Source organism: Loxodonta africana, chromosome 1 (genome assembly GCF_030014295.1).
Source record: "Loxodonta africana isolate mLoxAfr1 chromosome 1, mLoxAfr1.hap2, whole genome shotgun sequence".
Lineage (NCBI taxonomy): Eukaryota > Metazoa > Chordata > Mammalia > Proboscidea > Elephantidae > Loxodonta > Loxodonta africana.
Genome location: NC_087342.1, coordinates 107,205,082 through 107,222,176, shown reverse-complemented (window position 1 = coordinate 107,222,176; position 17,095 = coordinate 107,205,082). Strand labels below are relative to the sequence as shown.

At 40.5% G+C, this 17,095-nt stretch overlaps 1 protein-coding gene across 4 annotated transcripts in view; it reads right to left on the bottom strand.

Moving 5' to 3' along the window:
- The window catches only part of CDC5L (cell division cycle 5 like), a 45,047-nt gene extending 32,237 nt beyond the window's left edge, over positions 1-12,810 (bottom strand). For 2 of the 4 annotated variants that reach the window (XM_010587380.3, XM_003403888.4), the window contains exons 1-5: positions 12,634-12,809; positions 9,965-10,068; positions 8,395-8,556; positions 7,692-7,819; positions 6,131-6,230 (exon numbers count right to left, since the gene is read on the bottom strand). In XM_010587380.3, coding sequence (XP_010585682.1) covers positions 6,131-6,230; positions 7,692-7,819; positions 8,395-8,556; positions 9,965-10,068; positions 12,634-12,678 — 539 coding nt within the window. In that variant the 5' untranslated portion in view covers positions 12,679-12,809. Of the gene's footprint in view, positions 1-6,130; positions 6,231-7,169; positions 7,284-7,691; positions 7,820-8,394; positions 8,557-9,964; positions 10,069-12,633 lie in introns of those variants that run through there. The other 2 variants (XM_064286747.1, XM_064286754.1) reach the window with 2 other exon arrangements.
- Between the last annotated feature and the right edge of the window lie 4,285 nt (positions 12,811-17,095).

Genomic DNA, 17,095 nt, shown 5'->3' with positions numbered 1-17,095 from the left:
TCATACCATTCAGCAAAATAAATTCCAGTTTTAAAAATACACACACACACATATAATAAAACAAAAACAAAAATCAGAAAGAACTATAATATGTATCTTATCTCTATATGGGAATATACTTAATAAACATTGTTGTTGCTAAGTGCCATCAAGTCAGTTCCAATCTATAGCGATCCTGTGTACAACAGGATGAAACACTGCCCAGTCCTGCACCATCTTCACAATTGTTGCTATGTTTGAGCCCAATGTTGCAGCCACTGTATCAACCCATCTCATTGAGGGTCTTCCTCTTTTTCACTGACCCTCTACTTTACCAAGCATGATGTCCTTCAGGGACTGGTCCCTCTTGGTAACGTGTGCAAAGTACATGAGACAAAGTCTTGCAATCCTCGCTTCTAAGGAGCATTTTGGCTGTACTACTTCCAAGACAGATTTTTTTGTTCTCTGGCAGTCCATGGTTTGTTCAACATTCTTTGCCAACACCATAATTCAAAGGCATCAATTCTTCTTTGGTCTTCCTTAATCACTGTCCAGCTTTCTCATGCATATGAGGTGACTGAAAATACCATGGAGCACCTTAGTCTTCAAGATGACATCTCTGCTTTTTAACACTTTAAAGAGGTCTTCCGCAGCAGATGTGCCAAATGCCAATACATCTTTTGATTTCCTGACTGCTGCTTCCATGGGTGTTGATTGCGGATCCAAGTAAAACGAAATCCTTGGTAACTTCTTTTCTCCATTTATCATCATGTGGCTTATTCGTCCAGTTGTAAGGATTTTTATGTTAAGGTGTAATCCACACTGAAGGCTGTAGTCTTTGATCTTCATCAGTACGTGCTTCACATTCTCTTCACGTTCACAGCAAGCAAAGTTGTGTCATCTGCATATCGAAGGTTGTTAATGAGTCTTCCTTCAATCCTGACGCCACGCTCTTCTTCATATAGTCCACCTTCTCGGAGTACTTGCTCAGCATACAGATTGAGTAAGTACACTGAAAGCATACAACCCTGACGCATACCTTTCCAGATTTTAAACCACGCGGTATCCCCTTGCTCTGTTTGAACGGCTGCCTCTTGGTCTTTGTACAGGTTCTGCGTGAGCACAATTAAGTGTTCTAGAATTTCCATTCTTCACAATGTTACCCATAATTTGTTATGCTCCACACAGTCCAAAGGCTTTGCATAGTCAATACAACACAGGTAAACACCTTTCTGGTATTCTCTGCTTTCAGCCGAAATCCATCTGACATCAACAACGATATCCCTCATTCCACCTCCTCTTTGGAATCCGGCCTGAATTTCTGGCAGTTCCCTATTGATGTACTGCCGCAACCATTTCTGAATTATCTTCAGTAATTAATATTAGATTTGATTAGATATAGACTCTATGAAATCATTTTTCTTAAATGCACCCCAAGGGAAAAAAGAACGTCAGGAAATAAACTTATTCACAAAAGAAAAAAATGCAAACAGCTAAAATGACAAAAGCTTTACATCACTAACAATTAAAGAATCACAGAGGGAATCACCAAGCACCACCTCTACACATCTAACTAACAGGGTTTAGTCTACTTTGTTTAACGCCGAGGGTGCAAAAAGTGGGCAGTCTTATGCACTGGTGGTGACAGGATAAATTGGTATGGTTTTCTCCAAGGAGAATTTCGAAATACACATTAAATCCCTTAAAGTTTTTCTTATCTTTTAACCCCATAACGTCACTCTTCAGCCATTAGCTTAAGGAAATAAATAAGAGCACGAGCAAGGACTTAGCTGCAAGACTGTTCATAACAGTAACTGGACACCATCTAAATATCCAACAAGAAATTAGTTAAATAAACACAGCTAAAAATCTAGGCTATTATACAGCTATCTCTGTAACTTTTTAAAAGGTTATAAATCTAACTGACATGAACAGATGCCTGAGACAGAATGCTGTGTAAAAAAAAAAAAAAATCAGGTTGTGGACCAACATGTAAAAAGATACAAACATACCTATCAACAAATACACGGCAGAGATGTGTGAAAGATGTCCACTAAAATATTAACAGCCACAATCACTAGAGGGCAGAATACATTTATTTTTTTCTTTGTACTTTCCCATAATGCTACAATTTTAATGATTTAGTGAAAAGGAAAGCTATTCACAATATTTAAAGGGGGGGAAATCAAGTTATCAAATGGTATAGAGTGGCAACTTCCAGCATGACAGCATAAGGAGCTCTACAGGCCTGCTCCTCAAACAGGTGAAAATTATTTCAAAAAAAAAAGTTAAAGTCTCTGGAAAAGATCCGAAGGGCATTCAGCAAATGACGAAGCACTTATTCAAGAAAATCTACTAAAACCCATTAAGAAAATCATGTTTATGGTATTTGAATGAATACCTGTTCCCTCCCTCCCTTCCCCAGATCAGTGACCACTCCAGACTGGTATGGCAAAAACACAGGGCTCCCTCTTGCCTCAGCTCCCACTTGAAAGCTATCTTCCTGGGAGGGGCAAGACATCAGCATTTCTCATCCTGCCCCAAGCTTCTTGTTGCAGAGGCCAAGTTTATCACACCAAAAGGTGGGGATCCCTTCTTCCACCTGCCCTCATTCCCAGGACAGAGGTTCAACCTTGGCAGGGTGCCACTGAGAATACTGGGGCCCCAACAGCCCTTGCCCCAGGTTGTGGGGGAGTGGTTCCACACTAGGAGAGGAAAGCCAAGGAGACTTGGGGCTACCATACCCCACCCCCCACCATGCACTGAACTCCTCAAGTGGGCATGTCATTCAGAAGAGAAGCTTGCCATTGTCCCTGCCTCCAGCACCAGAGTCTAGCAGTTGAGGAGGTGAAGAGACACAGGAAGTAGAACAGAAAGTTCCAAATCTCTCACCAAGGGAAATGACTTCATTTGTAGCAGAGTGTGGAGAAGTTCAAGTCTAAGGGCACTCTCAAACACAGTGGAGGTTGTAGTGAAAGCAACTGGGAAGAAGCTGACAGATTTAATGGCTGTACAAGCTAGTAAGCTAGTTTGCCAGAGAGCAGGGAAAGAGACAACTGTGAGGAATCCTCCTGGGATCAGAACAAATCTCACACACTGACCTCTGGAAGTATCTCTTCAAAGGAGCTCAAATCTGACTGAACCAGTTTGTGGTGTAATTTATGTTCCAGGGCACTGATGAAAAAAAATACAGCAATCGCAGGCAGTTAGTGAAGCTTAACAGCTGGTGTGGTAAGGGACAAAGACAAAGTGAGTCCTGAAAAAATCCAGGGTGACTGTGGGCATACCCAAGGCTGTGCCTCCTGAGGAGCAACATCAGAGGCTTCACACTGCAAGACAGTTGGAGGATGGGGGTGAAGAGAATAGAGGTCACTAAAATAATCTAGCCAGTCACTAAACAAGTAAACAGGCAAGGAATAACAACAAGCTGGGAGTGGGGTAGAAGGATCAGTTCCAGAGTTTCTACAATGTATAAAACATCCAGTTTCCAACAAGAAATGGATACGCAAATAAACATGAAAAAATGACTAGGAAAAAAAAAGGCAACAGAAACTACCTGGGAGACCAATCAGATGTCAGATTTAACAAAGACATCAAAGTAGCCATTATAAATATGTTCACAGAAAACCATGATTGAAGAAATAAAAGTATGATAACATTCCATCAAAAGAGAGTATCGATAAAGAATTAGACATTGTTAAAAGTAACTAAATGGGAATTTTAGAGTTGAAAAGTACAGTAACTAAAAACTTCACTACGGGGGTCACAGAAGATTTGAACTGGTAGAAGAAAAAATTACATAACTTGTAGATTGATTATGCATCCCAAAGAACAGAGAGAAAAAAGAATAAAGAATTATGAACAAAGTCTCAGAGAAATGTGGGATACCATTAAAATGTACCAACATACATATAATGGGTGTACCAAAAGGAAAAAGCGGAAAAAATATCTGAAGAAATAATGACTGAAAACTTCCCAAATTTACTGATAAACATTAATCTACACCTCCAGGAAGCTCAATGAACTCCAAGTAAGCTAAACATAAACAGATTCACAGACACATAATAAAAATGCTGGAAACCAAAAACAAGGAGAAAATCTCAAAAGCAGCAAGAGAAAAACAGTTCATCACTTACCACAGAACTGAAGTAAGAATGACAGCTAACTTCTCATCAAAACAGTACATACTGCATGATCCAATTTTGTATAAACATTAGTATGTATGTTTGTGTGTGTACATGCACATAAATGTATACACATATTAAGAGAAAGGTTTGAAAGGATATATTTCAAAGTGTTACAGTAACTTTATTATTTAAATAAGGGAAATAAAGACTTCAAATTATATTAGAAAACCTTTACTAACTACATACAGACAGCATGTTATAACCATATGGTATAATTACCAACCACACTTCAAAAAGAAAATAAAGTAATACTGGAATGAAATGTGTATTACTTTTATAATCAATAAAAATGTTTTAGAAGTATAAACTACATCTATAATTTAACACTGAAAATAGCCCAAAATCAATCACATCTATATCAGCCAGTCTACCATACTGTAAGGTGTACGTACAGCACAATGTATGAATATGTGTAAATTAAATCTTCAAGCTACAAGAAATTGTATGTTATATTAAAATCCGCTAAAATTTATTTAAAGCAATCGATGCCAGCCACACTTGAAGATTTTCCATATACGCACTTGCCATATCCCTAGGTCCAGTTCACATGATTAAATGATTCCAAAAATTTGGTGCCCAAACCACCATGGGCAAAAATGAAAAACTGAATTTTTCAACCTTATTGTTGTTGTTAGATGCCAGAGTCCATTTAGACCCATTGTATTCCAATGCAACAGCGCAGAACTGCCCCCACAGGGTGTTCCAGGCTGTAATCTTTATGGGTGCAGACAGCCAGGTCTTTCTACCATGAGCCACTGGGTGGGTTCAAAATGCCAACCTTTCAGTCAGCAGCCTAGTGTTTAGCTGTTCTGCCACCAGGGCTACCCATTGCTGTTAAGTCAATTACAACTCACAGCGATCCTATACAGCAGAATAGAACTGCCCCATAGGATTTCCAAGGCTATAAATCTTTACAAAAGCAGACTGCCACATCTTTCTCCCGTGGAGTGGTTGCTGCGTTTGAACCACTAACCTTTTGGTTAGCAGCCAAGCACTTTAACCACTGTGCCACCAGGGCTCCTCACCAAAAGGTACAGGATAGAAAGGTGGCTGAGACTGGGCAGAACTTGGTTTCTGTTTACCGTCCCAGACGAGCCATATCTCATCATAAGCACCTGCTCCAGGCTGGTTATGCCAACAAGAATCAACAGGCATCAAAGAATGCTCTGTACCAGGATGTAGCACTTTAATGCCATTATTGGGAAAACCATCGATGCAATGCCTGTCATCAGGTGAGAAAGCACTTCCCAGACTGGGTACCACAAAAGGCAGGTATGTAGGCCAGGGAGGTTATTCTAGTGCCTGAACACCAAAAGCTAATACACTGCCATACAGTTCAGGCTTTCCCTTAATCCACTTCCTGGTTTCTGGACCATTAGGAATGATGTCAATCATGAATTTAATCAAAAGGAAAAAAGAAAGACAACAAAGAGAAAACCCTGGATAAAGGGCAATATCAATTTTCACTGACTTTTAAAACGAAAACTGTTAAATTTCTATGAGCCTAAAATTTAGTTCGAGAATCATTAACTCCTTCTATGTTCAACCAAGTTTTCCATTTCACAGCCAGTGCCTGCCCAACACTAATTGAGAAGATTAACTAACTGGCAGACATGCAAAACTCATATAGCCTCATGTGTCCTCTAGCCACCTGACTCCCTAGAAGCTTACGACAAATGAGCCTTTCCTATGCCTACACAGTGAACCCAACATATCTGGTTTTAATTCTTCAATACCTTACAAGATATATAAAAAACGGTTTTTTTTCCCATAACTGTTCTGAAATAATTCTAGAAAAATTATAAAGTATTTTTCAAAGTAATGATAAAGCTAAGGAATATCAGCAAAATGGGAACTGGACAATTCTGATTATCACTCACCCAAGAGGGCTGTTAATCATGCAGTTTTACTGGGCCTAAGGATGCATAGACTGACTGTTAAGCTACGGACAGAGACAACCATACCTTGCTTCTTCCAACTGTTTCTCTCTTGCTTTCCTCTTGGCCTTCTTTCCCTGAGTATTAGCCAGACGGGCTCTAGCTTCAGAAAGCATCTCAAGTTCATCTGCAAAAATATGGAAAAAAAAAGTTCTTCTCTAACAGAAGCAAGGTAGAAGACAGTGAGTAAATAAGATAACTGTAACATTTTTCCTATGCTGTTAAATTATTTCTAAAGGTGCTAACAATCACTCTGATATCCTAGTGCCTCAAAGAAGGAATATAAATATACTCATTATGTGGCAGCATAATAGAAATAGCTTCAGTTTTAAAGTCAGAGAAATCTAGGTTAAAAACCAGGCCCACCACTTGCTAGCCATGTGATGTCACATAACTCATTTACCCTCCCTGAGTATGTTTCATCATCTATAAAACGGGACTAACAACTCCTACTTTACAGGGCTGTTGAGAAGAACCAAGTGAAATTAAATCTGCACTTAAATTTAAATATGTAAATAAACTTAAATATATAAAACATACAGCAAGTGGCTATAATAATAATGACATCTTTCATTATCATCAACTAAATGGCACAGCACAAATTACGAAATACTGTGAAAACTACTATTTAATTATTAGAAAATTGGTAATCTCCATCTTTGATCATCTTTTTTTTTTTTCCTCAAAACTATGTCTCTCTCCAATGCATTTTCCACGCTCTCCAGAGTAGAATCATGTCATTTCTGTTACCTTTGGCAAATTCCCATACAAGCCTGAACAAAGGGGATCACATGAAAACTTTTTAAAAAATCAGATTCTATGACGGCCTCCTAGCTTACTGACTCAGCACCCCAGGGGAATGCTGGTACCTGTATTTTTAAAAGTTCCCCATGCAGCCAGCCTAGCCATAGTCCACAGGTGGAAAACACTACCCTTAAACTCTTACATTTTAAAAACTCAAGAACTATTCATTGAGTGTGTCCCAACAACCCTGTGAGGTAAGGCAGATGTTATCTTCCACCTGGCAGGTAAGGGAATCAAAGCTCAGAGAGATTAGAGGACTTGCCTAAGGTTAAATAGCTAATAAGTAGCAGACATGGGTCTAAAATCCAGTTCTTCTGATTCTCGATTCAGTGCCTCACAGAGTCATCATAAGTTTCCATCACAGTCTTGTGGTGTTGCCTTCTCAAACAGATTAAATGACCTGCCTAAAGTCAAAGAGGTAGTTAGTAAGAAGACTGGGATCCAATATCCTGACTTGTTGCCTCTATCTGTGAAACAGGAATGAGAATATCATTCTCAAGAGCGCACATCTAGCATCCAGGAAATCTGCCCAATAGTATAGCACTACTTAATGTATTAAATGAATTGAGAAAACAGAAGATAAATAAGCGCTGTTCAAAAAGACCAACTACTCTACAATAGAAAAGAAGATGGACATATATGGAAAGTCTTAGAATCACAACTGCTGATGGAATTAGGATTCTAAAAGTCAGAAGAGTTTAGAAATGAAATAAGAAAGCTAAAAAGAGGCCTGAGGAGTTTTAAGGTTACCAAAGAAATAAACTCCTCAGAAGCACACACTCACCCTCATCCATATCAATTGGGTCAGGCCGTGCTGGTTTTGTTTCTGGATTTGGATCTATTTCTCCAGGTTTAAGTTTTCGTGGATCATCTGTTGTTTCCTCTTCATTGTCTCTTTGGGCAGCTTTATCCCTAGAAAATGGTCCAGATTAAGTCAGTCACGCTATGACACTATGTAGTCTAAAAAATATCAGGTTTCCCAGCTCTGTCGTTCTTCTCTTCAAGAACTCAAAGGATGGGTATTAACACAAGAAAGCGTTTTTACTGCTGCTTCATCTGAGACAGATGGCATTCAAATACTCTCCAGTTCCAGAGAGTGTTTCCGTTCATTATGAAATCAGAAACACAAATGCAGTAAAGCCAGATGAATTTTAAAAGCTATCAGTAAGAACCAAAATGTTCCAGCGGTTAACTCTCAGCAGTGTGATTACAGGTGACTCTCATTTTCTTTTACTATTTTGTCCCCAGATTTTCTATAATGAACAGGGTTTTTTGTCTTTGTTCTTTAGTCTTTTAAAAAGTACTTTACAGAAGACAATTTTGATCAATCACATGTGATTTGGAGAATATAATCCAATGGCTTTAGCTCCTCTGGCTTTACTAAGATCTGTAATTAAATGTCTAAACACAGGAAATGCTCAAAGTTTATTCAGCCTCCTTCAGATGATATACATACGTTTTTACATTGCTTTTGGAGATTCACTTACAGGAGAAATTCATAGTGTTCCAAGCACTGGGCAGCTGTTCTTCCGATGATTGGAGCGATGGTCCTCCACTGAGTTGGCATCAACTTAGCCAAGTGCAAGAGCTTTTCCTCTTCTTCCCTGGACCATTCTGTTTTCTTAATGCTTGGATCCAGCCATTCATACCTATTAAAAAGATAACCATTTTATACATTAATCTGTCACTTACCATGAATCCTATTCACACACTAGAATACATGCTGCTCTCATCCCTCAACTAGGAGAGTTCTTTTTACAACAAAATCATCACTGTTTGGTTAAACTTTCCCTACTCAGTATTCCTATTTCACCAAACTCTACTGTATTTTAGTTTTGCAAGATTAATAATGCTTAAAAAAAGGGCAACATCACTGAAACATGATCCCATGCCTTCTTTCTCATCCATCATTTTTCATTTTACACTTTTGTTAGAGGTTCTGAAATTATTTGTATTTGGAAATAAGACAACATCATTTCTTGTATAGTGTTTCTAATTCTCATAGCATTTTCTAATACTTTGATTTGATTCTCACCACACCTTGATTTATTTAAGCATTTGACTTAGACTTACTACATGCTTTTCAAGGTCAAAACATCCTTTTTCAACATTCTAAAGGTAAATAAGATTGTTTACTTTTGATGCATTTTTTAATTTAAGTAAAACTACTATTGTCATCCTCTGCCTTTCCTAATGCCCCACTCACCCACCTTTCCTTCCGGTCCACTTAGCTGGATGAGTGGGCCATCAGGCTATAACCCCTACCAAATACCAGGACAGGAGCTCAGCTCCAAAAGAGAAGCAGAAATCACAACCACTTCTTCTGGCTGAGGACCACCTTCCTCTCTGGTGTCCAATCTCTACATTCTGACCCTTTCCCTCTCCCTGGGTGCCTAGGAAACTAGGTCATTCTTGTACAATTCAAAATATTACCCTACCACCACATGGTCAAGGCTGGGGCCAGATCACTCATGGAAAAACTCATGTATTAATTGCTTAATACACCCACTACCCTGTGCTTTAAAAAAGGATACCACAGATACAGTGTTGGCTTATGTTAAGTTTTGGGGGTGATGAATACATAATACTTCAACTGCATTATGAAGAAATCTACTGTGAGCTAGCATAGAAAAAACAACCATCATGTTTAATTTATTTCTTTGGAAAAGTAAGTTCCAAGCAAAAAACTTAAAACATTTGAGACACAATCTATTTATAGGCTAGGACCCATCTGATGTGAAAGGAAATGTTACGTTTTTCAAAGCACTCTCAAGCACATTAACTCATCTGAGTTACACATATCTATGAGTTAGGGCCAAGTATTAATATCCCCAATTGGGAGAAAACAGGGGCAGGTACAGAGGATATAAAAAATGACTTTCCCAAGACCACATAGGAAGCAAGTGACAGCTAAGTCTAAAACCCAAATTCCCAACTCCCACTCCACACTTTCTGTTATATCATGATGCCTGCTTTTTTTGGTAAGGTTAAAGAACTGACATTTTCCCTCATCATAATTAAGGTCGTTTTGTTTTCTATTCATTAACTGGTACATACCATCTGGCTTTGCACTGTTTTGCTGATTTTCTATGCAGCAGCGAGGCAATTCTAGACCACTGGTTTTTCCCATATTTCATTACTGCTGCTTTCAGAATTTCATCCTAAAAGAATTGTCAAAGAAATATAATACATTCAATCACTAAAGTCCAAATGAGAAAAGACAAAATTTAAATTAACTGTCAGGGCTGCTGAAAAATTTCAAGGAAAAGGATACATACATGCACACCTACAAATCCTAGGTTTAAAAAAAAGAGGTCCTAACATCTTATTTACTATAATGATAAACAGCAAGCCAGAATCTGCAAAATCCAAGAAATTAAGAAGGTCATCAGAAGAACATCCCACCTTCCCTCACATGCACATTCTCCCATCCCCATAAACTGGGAGTGGGAACAGTCCAATCCAAAAAACCATACTTGGTAGGTTAAAAGTATCTTCCAATGTGTAACCATTATTCTCTTCAAAAGGGTATAGCTCATTCATGTATTCGTTAGCTCAAAAAACATTTCCTGAACACTTAACCTTGTACTAGGTCCTATATACATGGGGAAAAAGAATTAAATAGACCTCCCAGCCCTCAAGAAGCAAATCAAGACTCGAGTGAATCCATTCTTCAGTCCAGGCCTCCTGACTCCTGCTAATCCATGACATTTACTCTCCAGTCCTTAACCCTCACCATGACTCAAGAATCCATGTCCCAGATCTAACCTAAGAAGTACATATTTCTCCCCTACCCCACCAGTAAGCTCTCTCTCCAACCTCCCCCAGTCTCTTAGATACTATTTCCACAGGGTCCCTATGCTGAGCCACCTGGCAAGCTGAGCCAGAGAATCCAGGGACAATGCAGTCATGAATGAATGCATTTGGGTCATTTTACTTTTAGGACTTTTTCCACATTCAACCTGAGCTACATGCCTTCTGCTTGAGCCACCCCACTGTGCCCCCTCTTCATCATCAGACATAAAAAAGACTGCAGGGCTTTGAGCACTGTATAGGAAGCCTGTTGTTACTTGATTTTGTACGTATGTCTCTCCTCCAGAAGTCATCTCTTCTCCACTTTAAATAGCCTGGTTCCCTCAGTGCAAGCTGTCAGGCAGGCTTTTCACTGACTTCATTTGGAACTTTGTTACAGTACTGCTGTACTTAAACACATCTTCAACTAACTATATATATAGCAGTTATGTACCACACAAGGGGTTGCCATGCCTCTGAATCAACTCCACGGCAACCGCTTTTACCCCCCTAGTTTCGCTCAGCAAACATTTGCCAAGCTACCTACTTCATGTTGGTTATTGGCCTAGATCCAAGGAACACTAAGACCTAGTCCTTGTCCTCTTGCAGTGCTATCTGCCAGACTCTGTTCTAAATTTTCCAAATGTATTAACTTATTTAATCCTAAAGAGCTAGGTACTGTTGTTTGGTTTATCAAGTGGATTTTGAATTCATAGTAACCCCATAAGGTCGCTATGAGTCAGATTCGACTCGACAGCACTGGGTTTTGGGGTTTTTAGTGACCCCATGTGACAGAGCTGAACTGCACCATAGGGTTTTCTAGGCTATAATCTTTACAGGAGCAGATCACTAGGTGTTTCTCCTGAGGAGCCACTTGGTGGGTTCAAACCGCCGTTGAGCCCGAGCCCACTGCACCACCAGAGCTCCGTATATATTATTATCACTCCTATTTAAAGAAATGAGGAAAGTGAGTGGGACTCAGAGGTTAAGAAACTCTCCCAGCAGCACAAAGAAATGACATGATCCTTAAAAAACGACAAAGCAAGCTAACAAATTAATTAAAGAAGTACAGTGAGACCACTGAGGATGCAATTAATTCTGGTAAGTGGGCAAAGATTACAAGAAGTTTCTGGGTTGAGGTCTGAATGCTCAAGGTGCCAAGCAGTAGGAGGACATTCCAAGCAGAGGGTACAGAATGTAAAATGTGCTCCGAAAAGAGATAAACTCAGAGCGCTCTGAATACAAATTGCACTAAAGTATTATTTCTGTTTCACTCCTCTACTGTTCTTTGGCTCGCCAATGGCATAATCCACTACAGTTCTGGAAGCAGAAACTGCTACACACAGTCTGTCCTATCTATTATCCAGGCTGAGTCGGAGTGCCAGGAAGATAGGACGAGATGGATCTTGGCATCTGTCGGGAGAAGAGGCAGGTTATGCCTTGATAACAGATAACCAGAAGGATACGGGTATAAACGGGATCCTTGAACCTGCCACTCAAGCTGCTTCCTCTCTGCCAGGGAGTCAATAAAGAAACAAAGTTGTGGCCACAACACTTCTTTATTTTCCTCTTTCTGAGCACTTGAGAGAGGCGCGGGTGCCCAGGCCGAGAGGGAGGTGCTCCGAAAGACCAACTCTCGCCGATGCCCCATTCTCCCCCTCCACACTGAGTTCCACCAGAGCGGGGAGCAGCCTCCAAATTCAGCAAATGTTCAGTGAGGGCCTAACAAGTGCCTGGCAGTGAACTCGGGCTGGGTATTCAGTCGGGTTAATCACGGTCCCTGTCCTTCAGGAGCTCAAAAAGCAAGCGGTGGGGCACCCAGAGAAGACGCAGACCGCGCAGGGCATCTTCCTGACCGCCTCGACGCCCGCGCGCGTGCGCAAAAGCCGCCGGAGGGGGCGGAGGGCAGCGGACGGCGGGAAAAGGAGACTCACCTCGGTATTCCTCCACACGCCCCCCTTGATCATAATTCGAGGCATCTTGGTGGCGGGCTGTCTCGGCAAACGGCCGAGTTGAGCTTCAGAGAAGTACTAACGGCGCTGCGGCCACGGGACCTAAAGCCGCCACTTCCTCCAACCGCGACCTTCTGCTTTGAGGCGATCTGCGCAGTCGCAACCTGGGGGTGGGGAGGACAGGAATAGAAAGTCTCGCGAGATCTCGAGTGGCTGCAAGGAAAGCAGTGCATTGTTGAAACTCTAGCCTGGGGAAATCGTCAAACCTCTCTAGCCAAAGCGCTCTACGCCGCACGCGAGTTCAGGACCTGTTGGCGGAAACTGCGACTCTCGCGAGATAGTAGCGGTGTGGCGTTTGGCAGGAAACATAAGTGGTGAGGTTGGTTGTGACGTCACCGAGTGGCAGGAGATGGGGATGTCACGCGTGAAGAATTCAGCCCAGGTGGTCAGAAAAGAGCTTTGTTATTTTGTTAGTTTAGCGCTTTATCGGGCATTTAATTAACAGGAATTTATTCAGAGAAGGCTCAGGCAATAGGCTATTTGTCTGTTTCCTAATCTATAAAATAGAGGTAATAATGGTACCAACCTCGTAGGGTTGTCCTAAGGTCTAAATGAGATCGTGTACATAAACCTAGCACAACATCTGGTACATAAAAAAGAAACAAACCACAAACCATTGCTGTCAAGATGATGCCAACTCATGGAACCCCATATGTCATAGAGTGGAACTGTTCTGCAGGGTTTTCTAGGCTTTATGGCAGCAGATCGCCAGGCTGGGTGTGCAAAACACCAACCTTTAGGTTAGTAAAGAAAAAAAAAAAGCATTGCGGTGGAGTGGGTTCGGACTCAGTGAATAGTGGAACTGCTGTCTTTTTTGGGGGGGGGGCGAAGTTTAGCAGCTGTAGCTCTTAACCACCAGACCGCCAGTGCTACAAACCATTTGTATCACCCAGGGACCTGTGATACATGTTCTTCTTAGGTGCCTTTGAGTCAGTTCTGACTCATAGCAACCCTGTGTACAACAGAAGGAAACACTGCCCAGTCCTGTGTCATCCTCACAGTCGTCGCTGTTTGAGTCCATTGTTGCAGCCATTGTGTCGATCCGTATGTAGGAGGTCTCCCTCTTTTTCAGTGTCTCTGTATTTTACCAAGCATGATTCCCTACTCCATGGACTGGTCCTTCCTGATAATATGTGCACTCATTAGCCAACCAGTGGGGTTTCCTTGGTCCTGAAGGAGATTGGCTACTGAAATGCTGAGAGTTGTTAGTCTGACCGTGTCACAGCCTCACTGTATATGGTTGGCTTATTTCTCACCTTTTTCTCCAGATGTTTGCCTCTTGCCTGACTAATGGGAGTCTCTCACCCTCCTTAGCTGTGCAGACAGATGATACTGAAGCTATGCGACAATAGTATTAATACTTGATATAGAGCCAGCCTTCATGTTTTCCTGACTTGTACCAAGTGGGTATTAAACACCAAAAGGATATCAATAAAATGAGAATAGCTTTACCAAAAATAATGAAATCTCACATAAAATCTACATTTTACCATTGATTCGAGGGCATCCTTAGAAAACTGAATATTATTTAAAAAAAAAAAAAACCCATTGCCTTCAAGTTGACTCCAACTCCTAGCCACCGGCTAGGAGAGAGTAGAACTGTCCCATGGGGTTTCCAAGGGATGGCTGGTGGATTCCAACTGCCAACCTTTTGGTTACCAGCCAAGCTCTTAACCACTATGCCACCAGGGCTCCTGAATATTATAGGAGCCCAGATATTTTTTTGGTAATTGAATGCTTTCTAGAAACTCTGTATGAATTTTTATACAAGCACTGTTTTCTAAATCAGGTAAAATGTCATTAAGAATATAAAAAAATAAAATAAAAAGCTACATTTCTCAACCTTAAAGTTAAGTGTAATCAGTGAGATAGAAGGGAGAGCTTCTTAAAGGAATTGACAGATAGCTGGTGCTCACCCTTTTCTTTCTACCTTTGCTTCTTCTGTATGCCTGAAGTGTATATGTAATGGTGAGAACACTAGGAGCTATTTTGGATTATGAGGTGACCTTGAGGATGGAAGCTAAGTGCTAAGATGAGGGAGCAAAAAGATGGAAAGAGATGGGTTCTGATAATCAACTGTGTAGCTGTCCCACCAGTCCTGAACTACTACCCTGTGGATTTCTGTTATTGGGGTTGTGTTACGGATTGAATTATGTTCCCCTAAAATGTGTTGTAAATCCTAACCTCTATGCCTGTGGGTATAATCCCATTTGGGAATGGGTTGTCTTTCTTACGTTAATGAGGCAGGATTTGTGTAGGGTGTATTTTGAGTCAATCTCTTTTGAGATATGAAGGAGATTAAACAAGGGAACACAGGAGAAATGAAGATAGATGCCAAGACACACGGAGACCTCCAGGAACCAGGAAGCAGAAGCCGAAGAGACAAGGATCTTCCAGAACTGAGAGAGAAAGCCTTCCCTTAGAGCCAGCGTTCTGAATTTGGAACTTGCCTCCTAAACTGTGATAAAATTAATTTTTTTGTTAACGCCACCCACTTGTGCTATTTCTGTTATAGCAGCACTAGATAACTAAGACAGGTGAGGAATCTCTGTCTTATTTGAACCATTTACATGAGTTTTCTGTTACTTGCAGCCAAACTGTTAGTAACTGATACACCCCTACGTTCACTAATTAATGCCTACTTATCTCTCAAATCTCAAATTGTCACTTTCAGGAAGAAACCTTCCCTGAGTAGGTCATATTCACCTTTCATTCTCATAACCTAGTATTTCTTCAAGTGCTTATTCAGAGCACTTACCACAACTGTAATTATTTGTCTAATTAATTGGTTAATATCTGTTTCCCACTGGAATTATCTACCACTCATTAGAGCTATACCTATATTGTTTACAAAAGCTAATAAAGTGCCTGGCACATATTAGGGCCTCAGTCCATACCTTATGTCTTCTACCAATCTACCAATTCACATATGGTACTGAACACGTACTGAACCAAACCAAACCTGTTGCTGTCGAGTCGATTCTTAACTCATAGTGGCCCTCTGAGGGTTTCCCAGGAGCAGCTGGTGGATTCGAACTGCAGACCTTTCGGTTAGCAGGCAAGCTAGGGCTTCTGAACACATACTAGGTACTAATAAACATCATGGTGATTGACAAATTGATTAACCAAAGAAAGCTTCATCCTCATCCAGCGTAAGCTTGGCCTGGATTCCTGTCACCATGATACCCTTAGCCTATCACTTCACTGCTTTCTCGTCCAGATGGTCTGTCTCCTCTGGGCTAAACTTTTGACCTGGTACCTATGTTTATAACCAGTAACGATGCTAAAAAAAAAAAAAATTTTAATAAAAACAGTAGCCTCTGGGTGTGTTGGAAGCACCAACATTTTCAGCTACAAGCACTGAACTGTTTGCACCACACAGAGACTCCTTAACAATGCTTTACAGATGTGTTTTACTCTGACTTGGATGTGTGTGTTCTTCACTCCTTCTTAATGATTTTTCTGACTTTTAAAACCAGAAGGGGAACAAATATCTACCCATGCTCTCTGACTAGCAATTCTAAAACAAATAAGAAAACAACGTGATGCACTGAGGACAGTCATCACGTCTGTGATATTCCCACTGAAAATGGATGACCTGGACCTAATCATGAGGAAACATCAGAGAGACAAACCCAAAGAAATTACCTGAATGCTTCAAAAATGTTAATTTCATGGAAAACAAAGAAAAGCTGAGGAACTGTTCCAGATTAAAGGAGACTAAAGACATGACAACTGGATGCAATACCATGATGGCTAGATTAAATACTGGATCAGTAAAAAAAAAAAAAAAAAAAAAAAACTGCCATATGGAAATGACTAGGACAATTGATAAAATTTGAATGAGCACTATGTATTAGATAATAGGATTGTATCAATATTAACCCGTTGCCATCAAGTCAATTCTGAACCACAGGGACTCTATGGGACAGGGTTGAACTGCCCCATAGGGTTTCCAAGGAGCAGCTGGTGGATTCAAACTGATGACCTTTGGTTAGCAACCAAGCTTTTAACCACTGTGCCATGTTAAATTCCCTGAACTTGGCATTCGTATTACGGTTATGTTAGAGAATGTTCTTGACCTTAGGAGATGCTGCTGATGTATGGAGGTGTGAAGAATTATGATGTCTACCACTACTCTTAAATAGTATAGTCAAATGGTCAAAATAATAATATTAATAATATGAGAGAGAGAGCGTGCACAAATGTGGACTGATGTTAACAACTGCAGAATCTAGGTCAAGAATATATGGGTGTTCATTGTTCTATTCTTGCAACATTTCGGTAAGTTTGAAAGTTTTCAAGATATAAAGTTAAAAAAAAGCTAAGTACGGTGATTGGCTTGTTGAAATCAAACATTTGATTGAGGACAGCAACACTGACA